This window comes from Neomonachus schauinslandi, chromosome 10, assembly GCF_002201575.2.
Source record: "Neomonachus schauinslandi chromosome 10, ASM220157v2, whole genome shotgun sequence".
NCBI lineage: Eukaryota > Metazoa > Chordata > Mammalia > Carnivora > Phocidae > Neomonachus > Neomonachus schauinslandi.
The window spans coordinates 24727701-24742060 of NC_058412.1; the positions used below are offsets into that span (position 1 = coordinate 24727701).

General features: G+C 54.9%; 1 protein-coding gene across 2 annotated transcripts in view; it reads right to left on the reverse strand.

Annotated features, from left to right (window-relative positions):
- Positions 1 to 14360, reverse strand: part of GALNT14 (polypeptide N-acetylgalactosaminyltransferase 14) — a 196843-nt gene that overhangs the window by 1828 nt on the left and 180655 nt on the right. Inside the window, exons 11-13 of one of the 2 annotated variants that reach the window (XM_021697574.1) lie at positions 13502 to 13594; positions 10094 to 10177; positions 9632 to 9776 (exon numbers count right to left, since the gene is read on the reverse strand). In XM_021697574.1, coding sequence (XP_021553249.1) covers positions 9632 to 9776; positions 10094 to 10177; positions 13502 to 13594 — 322 coding nt within the window. The remainder of the gene's footprint in view (positions 1 to 9631; positions 9777 to 10093; positions 10178 to 13501; positions 13595 to 14360) is intronic. The other variant, XM_021697575.1, reaches the window with a different exon arrangement.

Consider the following 14360-nt stretch of genomic DNA (forward strand, 5'->3'; position numbering starts at 1 on the left):
CCTGGCAGGCCATCCCCAGCTGTCTTTAGAATGTCCCTTTTTTGAAAAGGACAGATGGCGGGATGAAGGGAAGAGGGAGTGTGCCGAGGGAGGGAGTGGAAGAAGAGCAAAAGGACAGCAGGTCACGAGACAGAAAATGGTCCCCACAAGTGTGTGCACTCCAGCACTCCAGGGGAACAGATCATTGGGCCCCAGAGCCCCTGCCAGGAGGGAAGCTAAAAAAGCGAACAGACAAGGAGGGTGGGGAGAGGAAAGGGCCATTCCATTTGAGGGTCATCACAAGGAATGTTTCTCGGTTATTCCACGAAATGCCGGAGATCAGAGAGCAAGGAGCTGCTGAAGGAGCTCAAACCACTTGGAGTTCTTAGGTCAGAGGGACGAAAATGTGAGCCTCCAAGAGGTCCCTCCCAGACTGTTGAAGTAGGGGCCTCATCACTGGGCAAAGAAGGTGACTGGTGAATTGGATTCCCTGGGGGGAGCTGCAGAGAGGACCCATCAAGGGCTGGACCCCTTCGCCACTCCACGCCTGCTGACCAGCTGACCCCCAGCCTCTGGACTGGGCTGCTCGTCAGCTACTTCTCCTTGGCCTGAGAATGAATCAAGGATCCGTTAGCTGGCCGGTCCCCTGCTCTAGGACCACGTGTCCCGTAAGCTGAGCCGGTGTTCATGTGCTCCTTGTTCTGCACCTTCCCTAGCTCACGGCAGCCCCCTCCTGGCCCTGGCACCCCTCCTGACTTCTGCCATCTGGTGACATCTTCGGTGTCTTTCCATGCCCTGGCTTGTTCCCCTCCTTGCCCAAAGGCTTGGGTCCTTCTGCTGCCTCACCAGGTCACCTGGATGCAGAACCCCGCCTCTCCTGATCTGGGACTTTCCCTGTCCCTGATACCTGGATGGGGCCACCAGCCCAGGGGGAGCCACTGTCCCCCTAGGGTCCTGCGTGTGGATTCTCATGTCCCTTTTCAAATTGCCGGTGTTGGGAGAAGACCTAGACCAGAAGGCACTCCCTGGGGCGGGGTGGGGTGGGGATGGAAATACAGATTGGTAAAAGACAGGCTATGCGTTAAGAATTCTTGAAGCCTGGGAATAAAATCTTTAAAAAAAAAAAAATAGGACGCCTAGGTGGCTCAGTCAGTTAAGCGACTGCCTTTGGCTCAGGTCATGATCCTGGAGTCCTGGGATCGAGCCCCACATCGGGCTCCCGGCTCAGCAGGGGGCCTGCTTCTCCCTCTGACCCTCTCCCCTCTCATGCTGTTTCTCTCTCTTTCTCTCTCAAATAAATGAATAAACTCTTAAAAAAAAAAAAAGAATTCTTGAAGCCTGGGGGTGGCTACAGGGGCTCTTTATACTCTCCCATCTATTTCTAGATCTATATATATTTAAATTTTTTAATACTAAATGTAATGAAATGTACTCCTTGGGACGTATCAAGAAGTTCTCCTCTGGCCTTGAACATCACCATACTATGCATGCCATTTGCTTCCCTCCAGGATTAGCTGAAAGGGAAAAACGTCTGTATGCACAGGGGTGATGCAGTAATCACGACCCTGTTACTGACGGCCAACATTTCCTGAGGACTTACTATGTGCTAGGCACTGTCCTGGGGCCTTGGCACAGAGGACGTTAGTCTTCATAAGAATCCTACTAGAGGGCGCCTGGGTGGCTCAGTTGGTTAAGCGTCTGCCTTTGGCTCAGGTCATGATCCTGGAGTCCCTGGATCGAGTCCCGCATCGGGCTCCCTGCTCGGCAGGGAGTCTGCTTCTCCCTCTGACCCTCCTCCCTCTCATGCTCTCTGTCTCTCATTCTCTCTGTCTCAAATAAATAAATAAAATCTTTAAAAAAAAAAAAAAGAATCCTACTAGATAGCTATTATTATTATTGTCCCCATTCTACATGATGAAAGCCTCACAGAAGTTACGTAACTCTCTCCGACCGACTCTCTGTAGTGCCTTTGTTGTTGCTGCTGCCAGGGTCCCGGCTCCCTCTACCCCAGTTTAATCACAGGTAATGTCTGTCGCTGAGATCCCTCTTCCACACTGTAAATATGAAAACTCTAGATCACCCCCACTTCGACAGCAGAGAGCTGGCCAGTTCCCACTGGCAGCCCCTATGAGAAGGGGAACGAAGATCACACCCCATGTAGGGGACTAGGGAGGGGGCAGCTGAGAGAGCGGGCCCCTCCCTGATGCGGACAGGCACTGGAGAAGAGTATGAATGGAGTCCCACATTCTACAGACTCCACATCAGAGCGGGGCACACAGAGCTAGCTTCCTGGGCCTGCTCCCCTCTTCTTCCCACCCTGGCTCTGCCATCCCCCATCATCCACTCCCCTGTCTGCATATCCATGCTCACTTGGTCACTCCCCTTTACAGGGCCCCCCCTTGGACCTAGGTGTGTGCTAGGGACACAGTCTACCCTTGGGAGATCCATGCAGGTCCTGATGTCAGGTTAGGGCCATCTGGATGGGGGTTCTGGGGCTCCGGACCTCTGGAGTGTGATCTAGAATGTGGGAGCTGGTCTTGGGTGCGGGTCCAAAGAATTCCATGTGGGGAGGGCAGAGAAAGGCCTGAAGCCCAGGCCCAAGCCCAAGGGCAGGGCTGCCAGGGAACTGCTGCCCAAGCCCTCCATACAACTGGCCTCAGCTTTAGATTTCTGCCATTGTCGAGAAATGAGGCTAAACAGACGGTCAGCGATGTGGAAAGAAGATAAGGTCCATCCCTCTGGCCCATTACCCACCCACACTAGCTGCTATGAACCATGAATTAGCATTTAAAAAATAAATCCTGTAATTATTTTGATTACTACAATACACTGACTTTGTATTTTTTACGTTAAAAGCATTAATTAATTAAACATAAAACTTGAGATATACCATAATTTCTAAAAAGCTCATTCTGGCATTGCTTCTTTTGTAATATCGTAGGGGCTTTAAAAACTGGATGTGCTGGGGGTGGTGTGGGGGTGGGAGAGGAGTGGTGCTTCTTTCGACATCTGAGATGTCCCATCCACTCACGCCTTTCGGGAAAGAACGCAGATGGCACCCGGCTGGGGCTGGGCTTGGAGGAAATCACCTTAAGATCCCCAGGGGGAGAATGCACACATGCACAGACAAGGGATCGAAGCCTTTACACTAAGTGGACTTTCCATTAACTGCTGCTTTACTGGCACTGAAATAATTCAGCCTCACAATTTCTCAGAGGAACACAGCTCTCTGGCCACATCTGCAAGAGAGGAGAGAGGGAAGCAGAACACAGAAGCAGGTGGGGCAGGAAGCGAGGAGAGGTTTTCCGATTCCCATTCTGCAGCCTGTCAGGCTTCCAGAATGGCCGGTGATGAATGGGTTTATTAAACGAATCCCGGAGTCAGAAATGGATTCGGGAAGGTAGCAGGGGTTGCTCAGGCTGGCCTGGCCGAGATCAGTGCACGCTGGGCCGTGTGCTGACAGCTCTACTGGGGGTGTCTGGCCAAGTCGCAGCCCCCACCCCCAGGGCACACAGACATGGCCATACCCACGGGAGGTAACCCAGAGACGGTGTGGGCGGCCTCACCTCCTCACAGATAGACCAGTAAGGGGCCAAGGAGGAGGAGGTACACTCCTGGCCCTCTAGCCCCTTTGCTCCTGCTCTGGAAGAGGGGAACTGGTGATGGGGGGGTTCCAGGCTGGACAGCCTCACAACCTTCTGTGCTTAGCGGGAGTCTCTGGAGGACAGCCCCTGCATGCAGAGAAGGGAGCGGCCTGGCAGGTGGGGGCAGTAGACTTCTCTCTGGGCAATGCCCATCTGGCCGCAGCCCTGAGGCCTGGGATGAAATAGGCCGCAGCACCCAGCCTGGGGTTCACGGTCTAGTACTGGATGGAGCAGCAGAGGGGAAAGATGGTCTTAAGAGGACATGTCTAAAGGATCCAAGTTCTGAAAGAGGCAGGCATGAGAGGAGTCAGGGCCCAGGCACAGGGCTGACCTAGGAATGGCCCAGGACCACTACTAGTAGGCAAGAAGCAACCAGCCTGGGGTAGCAGCTCTCTACTGGGCTGATCTTGCTTCTATCTATCTATCTATCTATCTATCTATCTATCTATCTATCTATCTTCCATCCATCCATCCATCCATCCACCCACCCACCCACCATGTGGCAGTGTCTGGAAGCACTTTTTGATGAATATGACTGGGGGGGGGGGTTGTTACTGGTACCCAGTGGGTGGGGCCAGGGATGATGGCAAGCACCTAGAGTGCACAGGACAGGGCCCCAACAAAGAATTATCTGGTATTAACGCCAACAGTGCTGGGGTTGAGACACCCTCGCCTAGTGTGAAGGGCCTGGTCCCTGGAAGCAGCCGGCCCGCCAATACTCGTGTATGACCCGGGTAGACTGGCCTCTCTCAGCCTCGCTCACCCCATCTGTGAGATGGCGGGGATAACAGGACACGGCTCATGGGGCCTTGGGACGACTAACCCAGATGAGGCCTGTGGAACCTGCAGGCCGGTGGCTGGCTCCGGCGCAGTCTGCGGGGACGGTACTTTGGCGACGTGTGGGAGGGACAATGGTCGGGGGAGAAGACAAACACTCCCACGTGGAGAGAAGGCAGGGGCTGTGTTTTCACGAGCACAGAAGCCCGAGTCAGTTACTGATGGCGGTGAGCTCCCCGTCCACGCACTCTCCTGCGTGGGGAACTACACACAATGGGGAAGAGACTGCAAATGCTGAGCGGCACTGCGGGTTATGTTGTGGTTAGGTGGGCAAACTAGCTCATTTCTAAGGGCCTCTGGTTCTCGAGGCTTCACAGTCATAGTCTGTTCATCCTCAAGGTGATCCTTGGAGGCAGGTATGACTCTATGGAAGGGAACAGAGATCAGGGGTCACTCTGGGCAACGCCAGGAGCAGACCACAGGGTTGACTATGAACGTGGGGCCTCTTTGGTGAGACTGGATCTGAGCTGAGAGCATCTAGGGCCACATTGAAGGCCACACACACCCCTGAAGCCCTCCTCAGACACAGTGTCTGGAACGAACAAGTGGGCGCAAGCCACACTTCAGTTCAGCCAGCCTCTCAGTGCACCCGGATGCCGAAGGATCACAAAAAGGCATCAACCGGCTGTGCTGGGGACACCCTCAGCCACACGGACACAGACTTCTGCCTCTCCCTGGTGACCAGTGGCAGCAGGGTGACCTGGTGGGCTCAGAGACACGCTCCCCGCCTTTGACTGGGATCTTCGCTGGACTCACTGTTGGGGTCTTTTATTTCCGGTCCCTCCTGTCACTTCACCCCAAGCTGTCAGGATACACTTCATATGCATGTGATTAAAAACCTACACCCAGGACATTTGTTGTTGGGGCCTGTTGCCGAGCCCTGGAGTCCTGGCCCACCTGCCAAGGGCAGCGCAGGTGTGGGGACGAGCGCTCACCTTCTCTCGCCCACCTGAGTGTCCAGCTGTGTACATGCATCCTTCACAAGCCAGTGGCCCAGACTGCCCGGAACACAGGTAGATAGACACACTGAAAAATTTTTCTGTTTTTCTCCCTTTCTTTAAATTGGGACAGCAGTGTGATTAGTGCCTCTGTCTTCCTTCCATCTTTCACACAAGTATTTTTCTAGAGAATCCAATAAAGCTAAGAGGAAACTCATTAACCTGGAGGCTTCTTGGGCTTTGCACGTTTGCAAACAGATGATGTATTTCTCTGGTACTTCACCCAAGGCATCAACCTGCCGACATCTTCAGTACACACCAAGATTAAACATTTTGTTCCCAAGGTTGACAAGCTGGCCAAGAAAGAGAAGGCAGGCAGGGGGGAAGGATAGATGGGCTGGGGGTGGGGCAGAGATGTGAGCCCTCATCCAAGGCAGAGGACAACCATGCTCTGATTGTCTCCTTTCAACAATGAGGGCACCCATGTGCTGGGGGATGCACTGCTGGAGAATGTGTGACCAGCTGGAAGCACGAATCTGAACTCTTGGCTCGAACCCGCTGGTTTTCTTTTACTCCAGATATCTGGAACCCTGGGATCCTCCACCCAAATGGCCTGAACCTGATTTCAGGATCTGTGTAGATCTTCCCCTGGGTCAGTCCTCCCAAGGGTAGACTGAGTCCCTACTGCACACAGCTGGGCCCAAAGGGGAACGTTTAGAGGGTAGTGACCGAGGTGGATGTGCAAGCTGGGAGTGGGGGGCGGGAAACAGAGCCAGGGCAGGAAGTAAAGGGGAGCAGGCCCAGGCTGGAAGCCAGTGCTGTCTGCGCCCCCCGCTCTGGTGTGGAGCCCAGAATGTGGGCCTCCATTCACACTCTTCCCCAGTTCCTATCCATGTCGAGGAGGGGCCTACTGTCTAAGACCTTGGATAATCTCTCTAGGCCCTGGTTTCATCTGTAAAATGAGGATAATAGTAATACCTCCTCAACAGGGCTCTTGCGTCCCTTCCTTGATACGGCCTCCCCCAGGCAGAAGAGGAGGTGGCTGGAGAGAGGGCGGAATGAGTCACGGGAAGGGGCGGGAGGGGCAGATGTGACCCTGTCTGGACAGGCCAAGAGGCAGCGCAAGAGGAGAAATGAAATGTAGGAGAGGCGAAGGAGCAGAGCAGGGTCAGAGGGTCAGCAGGGCATCCAGGGTGCCCTAGGATGGATAGGATGCCCTAACGCATTAGCAGAAAGGGTTGGCGAGCAGAAGGACAGGACTGTCTTTCTTACGCAGGAAGGAGGGAAAGCTACCGAAAGGACGAGAAAGGTAACATAGGTCAGTCCTTCAACAGTGTACGGCCCACACACACACACATGCACGCACACACACGCACGCACACTTGGGGATTATTCCAGCTGCAATAGTTATGTAGATTTCTATCTGTCTAAAGTGGGTTTACACCTTCAGAAAACTTGGACGTTTTCTGCTGTTGGCCATGGACCGCTCTAGAAGGGGGCTGAGCCTAATCCAGCCCAGCCCCGCCCTGTCCCCTGCACGCAGCCTGGGGCCGGGAGCACTGCGGGCTCTCACTGTCCTCTGTGGAAGCAGGTGGAACGTCGATCTCAGAGTCTTCCTCCATTTTCCCCAAATTCACACTGCTGCTACACAAACCAACTGTTCTCTCCAAAGCGAGAAGGAGTGATAGCTTCTAGAAAGAACTCTTCGCTCACTTGAAGACTGTTAACTACGATCACCGTTAGTTTCCCGCAGATGACTGCTTTTCCACCCCTTTCTCGTGCCATTGGAAGGTCAGCTGGAATAGGTACTATTACTCTCCAGTCAAATAAAGGCCCGGCAATCTTTAAGAGATTGGAGAGCCCCTCCTCAAGACCCAGAGATCCTATGGCTCACCTCCTCCCACTTCCTTATACAGCCAAAGACATTAAGTACCAGAAAAGCCGCTGCTTCGCTGAAGACAGATCGAGCAAGCTCCTGTCCCACGGAAAGGGGGGGTGACAACATTCTGGCCATTGGGATCCCCTACGAGCAGCACCCACACGCAGATTCAGAAGAGAGGGCTGCGCCTCACCTATGCACATCATTTTACAAAATGCCGCTTGAGCAAACTATGTCATTCCCAGCCCGGCTGCTGTACCTAAAGCAAAATCGACACTTCTGCTTGCTTTTCCTTTTCCTGTCTAACTCGGGCAGCCCTTCCCGTGTCCTGCTGGAGCAGAGAGACGGGTCTGGGACAGGTCCCTGCGAGTTGGAGGCTGGTGTTGCGATGCCTCAAACCCCCGGCTGTGGGTGCAGGTTTCCGCGGCAGGCAGCAGGGAGCATCAAAGGCTGTATTGAGGTGGAGAACAATGGTCTGATGGTGACATGTCGGCAGGGGGACGAGGGGGCAGGGATTGGAGACTGTGGCTCTAACCTAACACAGTGGTTCCCAATCTGGGTGGTTTTATGCCCCAGGGGTATTCGGGACAGCCTGGAGACAGCTCCATTGTCACGACTGGCTTGTGTGGGGTGCTCCTGGCGCCAGAGGCTGGGGATGCTGCTGGGCAGGCCTTGGAGCACAGGACAGCCCCCCACACAGAGAACCATGTAGCGCAAGACATCAACGGTGCCACAGCTGAGGAAGGCTGATGGGGCATGGAGGAGAGAAGGCAGGGTCCAAGAAGAGCTATTTGAGGGGAGAAGGCACAGGGACTTGCAGAAATGGGGGCCAGGAGAAGGCGGAGCCAGGGCAGACAGTTGGGATTGGAGCCGTGGAGCCTGGGAGAGGGCAGTGACACGGAGAGAAGGAGTGGGACAGGGACGTGGCTGTGGGCCTGGTAGCTGCTTGTAGCCCTCTGTCTACTAGAACCATAGACAACTCTGGGGCGGCTGTGGGCTCATGCTGGTCACCCAGCCACAGCCCAGGCCTTCCTGCGGGCTCTGCTTCCTGGGCTGCTCCTTCTCCCCTTCCTCACATGGCCTATTTCTACTCCGCTCTCAGGATGCAGCTCATTTTTGAGTCCTCTGGCAAGACGTCCCTGACTCTCATCATGCATACGGCGCATACCGCCCCTCGGTGCTTCTAGAGCAGCCTGGACTGAACTCCATCCAGGACAGAGATTATAACAGAACAGCTGCTTACTTGCTTCTTCTTGCATTAGATCCCTCGAGGGACCATGGAGACCTGCAACCTAGCCATTCATCTCAGTGTCTTCGCAGTTAGCAGAGAACAGAGATGTTTATGGAGCAAATGGATGAGTTCCGGGAGGGAAGAAAACTAGAATTTGTGCATCAATGAAACAGAGGATGGGGCCAAAGCTGGAAGCTTGGATAAAATCTCCAAGACACCATTTCCAGAGACAAGAACAATGACCTAAGAACCTTCATGAATACTCACCAGGAGCACACGAAAGTGGAGCAGGGGAGCCAGCAAAGAAAAGAGATAGAAAGAACAGGAATGCAGGAGAATCCGGATCAGGCAGTGCCTGGAGGGAGCCAGGAGGAAGCCACGAGCTGGATGTGCTGTAACGTATCCAGCACGCAAGTGTGACAGAGGGAGAGACAGGCTGTGGATTTGCCAGTGATCTTTAAAAGAGTTCCATCCTCAGAGGGAAGAACACTGACCCACAGAACGTGGGCGTGCTACGTTGATGAGTGGACTAAGGTACAAGGCGACCTTTGTGAGCACGGATTCCCAGGCTTCCTGCAGACCTGGGTGAGGCAGGAGATAGCAGAGGTGGAGTGCAGGCCTGCTGAGGACAGGATGGGGCGGGGGCGGCGGGTGCGGACAATGGTGACGGTTTTGCCAGATGGGATGTGCCCACCCAGAAGTCCGGGTTAGAGCCGCGGGGAGACTCAGGGCAGGCTTGCCACCCTGGAGCAGCATCACCCAGAGGCACGCCTTTCTCCGTCTGCCCTTCACGTTTTCCAGGTAGCAGCTGCACCTGAGCTGCCTGACCTGGCCCCCACTTCCTGCAAGCAGGCTGGACGCCATGGACGTACTCATTAAATCCTGTTAATTTAACGGCGATTTCCTAAAGGCACGACGTCGCCTGCTAAACTGCCCCTCTTTCAGAGAAACCAGACCCATTTGGAAACCAGTGGAGTGACCCCGGTCTCAGGGGGAGGGGAAATCATACTTATCCTGCTCTGTTGGTAGGCTCTGGCTATAACTGGATACCGGGTGTCCTACAACAGCAGGGGGCATAGGCTGAGGCCCGTACATGTTCTCACGTCCCCAGCCGCTTACGTACCTGGGATTTTACGTCCTCGCCTTTGTTCTTGACACAGGGGCTTAGCCTGAGGTTGTAGGTGTCTGTGTTTTTCTGCCTTTGAGACTCTAGGCACTTCTGCCTCTGTCGGATACTGCCCTTCTGGATGGAGGAATCGCTGGGGATTCTGGAGGAAAGTCACAGAGAGATGAGAACCAGCTGCTCCTTGGCTGAGTGACACCAGCCGCTGGAGAGGCAGAGACAGGGTTTTGAGGATGACAGGGGCATTCCGCCAGGGGTGGGGGGCTGCAACCAGGAACAAGGCAGCGAGGAGAGACCCGGGAGCCACCAATGGCAGATGGAGCCGGGCGTGGCGACAGCATCAGCCTCAGGTCGTGCCCGGGACTCAAGCCCCAGCAGCTGCGCTACGCTGCTCCCCGGGAACTGCCATCCCTCGCACCGCTCCTGACAAGCCAGCAAAGGCTCAGAAGGTAGAGCGGGTACCTGAGCTCTGGATAGACGTTCTCCAGGTACCACTTGAAGCTCTGGCACTGCAAATTCTTCCTCAGGTCCAGTCTGCTCTCGATGCTGGGGGGACGCGGGGCAGGGGGGAGACACAAAGGCAAAAGCATAGCCGAGGGTCAGAGACAGGGACAAGGCTGAGGGACAAAAGCGCACGCTGTGCCCACGTCTCTCCCGAGGGCGCTGGAGAAATTAGCCACGGGAGATTTCTAGAGCTCCAGACAGAGCTATGGAAACACGGAGCAATAGCTCACAATGGTGTGGTAACGACACAGAGGATTTGTGTTTTCACTTGAAAATGGAATTTGGGGGTGTTTTTACTTTTCATTAAAAACAAGGCTACATGAGGGCGCCTGGGTGGCTCAGTTGGTTAAGCGACTGCCTTCGGCTCAGGTCGTGATCCTGGAGTCCCTGGATCGAGTCCCGCATCGGGCTCCCTGCTCGGCAGGGAGTCTGCTTTGCTCTCTGACCCTATCCCCTCTCATGTGTTCTCTCTCATTCTCTCTCTCTCAAGTAAATAAATAAAATCTTAAAAAAAAAAAAAAACAAAAAAACAAGGCTACATGAACACACAGTGTGTTGCTAATAATTCACCACTGGGGCTCTGAGTCTACTTACCCACAAATCTCTCTTTGGATTCTGCAGTCAAAATACCACTCCTGACCACCCCAATCTCAAAAGAATCATCTGATTCTGGGGCCTGGTCACGCCTTTATTCATCAGATATTTTTTGAGCACCTACTCTGTGCCAGGCATTGTGCCCAATGTGGGGAATGATGGATGGCGAGCTTCTGAACAACAGAGGAAGGTAATGAAACAAGCCATCGCAGCCCTGTGTGGACGTGGAGCGGGGGCACGCGGGGGCTGCGGGAGCATCTCAGAGGTGTGCCCTTGCTAAACGCTCAACGTTCAGCTTAGAAAAAAATTGACATCATTTCTCTGCTCATGCTGCCCCCTTCCTCTGGGGAGGAAATGTGGTTAGCGCTAACTATGAAGTCCAGCGCGGGGTGGAAGGAGGTGAGGCTGGCCGAGCAGGGCCACCTGGTGTCTCCCTTGCTAGTCAGGTCAGCGGTCCCCAAGGTGGTCACACGGAAGCTGGTATCTGGAAGGAAAGGTGGAGGCTATCTAGACAAACCAGAGAGTGGGTGGGGTTGGGGCCCCCTGGCACAGACCGGGGAAGAGCGAGGGGAGATGTCCGTGGCAGGAGCGGCGCTGCGGGAGGCCGAGCCGTGTGCACGCACGAACGAATGTACTCGGGGGATGGCAGAGGGGAAGTGAGCGGGAGCAGAGAGGAAGAACCAGACCACAGAGGGTTTTGGGGGCCGCTGTGGAGGAGGTCGGACTTTGAAGCGATGGGATGCAACGGATGGGTTCTGAGCAAAGCGTGACGTGGCGACGTCTGCACTTTGAGAGCATCTCACTGGTGGCGAATGGGTCTGGCAGAGCAAGGCTGGAGACAGGGAGCAGTGGGAGGGGACTGCAGACAGCCAGGTGCTGATGGTGCTCTCAGGCGGGGGGTGGGGGGCGGAATGGAGAGAAGGGACAGGCCAAGTGCCTCCATTTCTCTCTAGCGCCACCGCCACCACCCTCCTCAGCTCCATTTGCACCTTGTCCTTCCTTCCCGGGTGGCCCTGCTCGGCCAGCCTCACCTCCTTCCACCCCTCGCTGGACTTCATAGTTAGCGCTAACCACATTTCCTCCCCAGAGGAAGGGGGCAGCGTGAGCAGAGAAATGATGTCAATTTTTTTCTAAGCTGAACATTCAGCGTTTAGCAAAGACCTGGGTGCTGCGTGCATGAAGGAGGCGGCAGCATGGGGACTTGGGGGCTGTTTGACTTGGGAAGGTGGGGGGAGGAAAGAACAAGGCCTGAGCCAGGAGGCAGGAGGCAGGAGAGGCCAAGGGAGCTCAATCAATGTTGATTTACGAATGAATGCAGATGAAAGGTGGATCCTGAGTACAGGTGGAGGGCTGGTCTAACACGGCAGGGGGCACACCTGTCTTTGGAGAAAGAAGAGTGGGGCAGAGAGAGCGAAGTTGCCAGGTCGGTTTGTCTTGGGAAGTCGATGGCATCTATTTCAGCTCTAAAACAGAAGGTGTCATCTGCCTTGAGTGACAGGTGGACTCAGGAGGTAGGGAGACAGGAGAGGTTTAAGTGGGGACAGGGGAGAACAATGGCCAGGAAAGGCAGTAGGACTGAGAGGCCTACTAAGGGCCTGCCTGAGACTGATGGCCATGGTGTGTTAGCAACACTGGCTGATGCTTACCAGAACCTTCAGCAGCCTGTGCACAGGGGAGGGAAAGGCACAAAGTCGGGTTCATCCAGGGTTGAGAAAACTTTGCCTGAGGTGCTGACAGATGCACGACAGGGCGAAAGATCTGAGGACGAGGCCTTTTAAGCTCTCTCTCTAAGCAAGAGAGCAGAACCCAAGCTGGGGAGGGAGGGAGGTGAAGAAAGGGGTGCATGGCCATGGTCAGTGGGCGAGGAGTTTGATGAGGACTCAGGACAAAAGCCTTGTGAGGTTCTGAGTGATTGAACTGGGGGGGGACAGCACAGGTTTATAATTTCAGAGACGCAGGCCATTTTGGCTGAGTCTAATTTTATCCTCCTGAGCAGGGACCGGCCCCACCTATGAGGGGCAGGCTGCAGAAACCCATCTGCTCACAAGCCTTAGTTTGACTGAGGGACATTAGCATGACAAAAAGCCATTGGTTGCTCCTCAAAACAATCAGATGCTAACACAGATGAAGTTTCCATTTTTCTCTTATCAGCTCTGAGTTGGAGAATGCAACATGTGGTTTTGGGATCAGACAGGTGTGGTTTGAGCCTCATGCCCCTGGTACCGTGATGTGATAAGGGCAAGTACCTTAACCTGCAGAAGCCTGTCTCCTGTCCTGTAAAATAGAGGCAATTAAGCCCATTTCTCAGAGTTTGGGGAGCACTCCCAGGACAGCCTTTATGGCACCTGGCACAGAATTCCTTCCCTGTCCTCGTCTAACCCGACGAAGCTGGAGCAGGGCTCTAGGGGACACCTGTAGGATCCTGCTCCTCCGAGGAAGGGGGTGGTTTGGGCTTGGGTGACTCAGAACTAGGAGGAGTAGCTCTGGAGGTGCTAAGGCCGTCGTGTCCCGCACCCCACCTTTCTGTAAAAAGCTAGAAACACTCGCTCCGTGGTGCAAGGCACAGCTCACCCCCTAGGGCAGTGGTCCAGGTTGCCAGGCTGTCATTTTGCAAGAGCTGCAGAAAGCCCCGCACACCCAGGACAGGGCAGGAGCAAGAAGGGATATAAAGGACAGCGGCCACGGCCTGAGCGACCAGCTAAGCGGACAGGCTGTGAGGAGCTGGAGCTCCTCTTTACCCTCTGCACAAAGCAGGCGGGAAGGGACACTTACTTCCCAAAGGGCCTCTCCAGAGCAAACGGCCGAGCAGCATAATAGTACTGCTTGTATTCGTCCATCCACACCTCAGCTGTCCGCTTGGTGTTCCTGGGGAGACAGGGGGTGTCCCAGGGCGGTTAACATGCACATGCAGGCAGCACCACCCAGCTGGGGGCCCCCATGATCCAGTAACAGCATTCTTCCACGGGTGCTGAGCCCAGCCAAGTCCCACCCAATCTCCAAAAGGGCCTTTTTACTCCAAGACACAGAACTTTAGTAGTAAGGACAAACTTTTCCCCAAAAGGTACACACCAGAAAAACTGTGCCAGAAATGGAACTTACGTGGCTCAAAAAAAAGGGGGGGGGGCGTGAGAGGAGAGCCCACGCATCCCCACGTGTGGGGACCGAGAGGAGAGAGGCAGGGCCTGCGGTGGCCACCTCGCCTGCTGCCCACTCCAGGTGCTCCCCCTTTATGCAGGGCAAGTGCTGGGGTCCCAGCTCTGGGCAGGACAGCCAATCACGCACAGCGGCCCAGACCATGGCGCAGGTGTCAAGAATCAAGCAGTCAAGCCGGCTGTCAGCTTGATTTTGCCAGCACGCTAGTCCTTCCCATCAGGTGTTTGCTCTGGCGCTGACCTCAAAGGTCACAGAAAACGAGAGAGACTGACATGGAGGACGTATGTCACCATTCTGCAGGCAGGGAGGCAGCGAAACAAGGAAGCGCCCCAGGGCAGGAGAGAGGTCATCAGAAAACAGGTGCCAGGGGGTAGTGTGGGAGCAAGCCTCGCCAGGGCCCACGTCAGCGAACTTGGGGCCTCACTAAACAGGGCATGCGCCCGCAGACTTCTGGTTCCGTCTGAAGCAGAGGGATTCC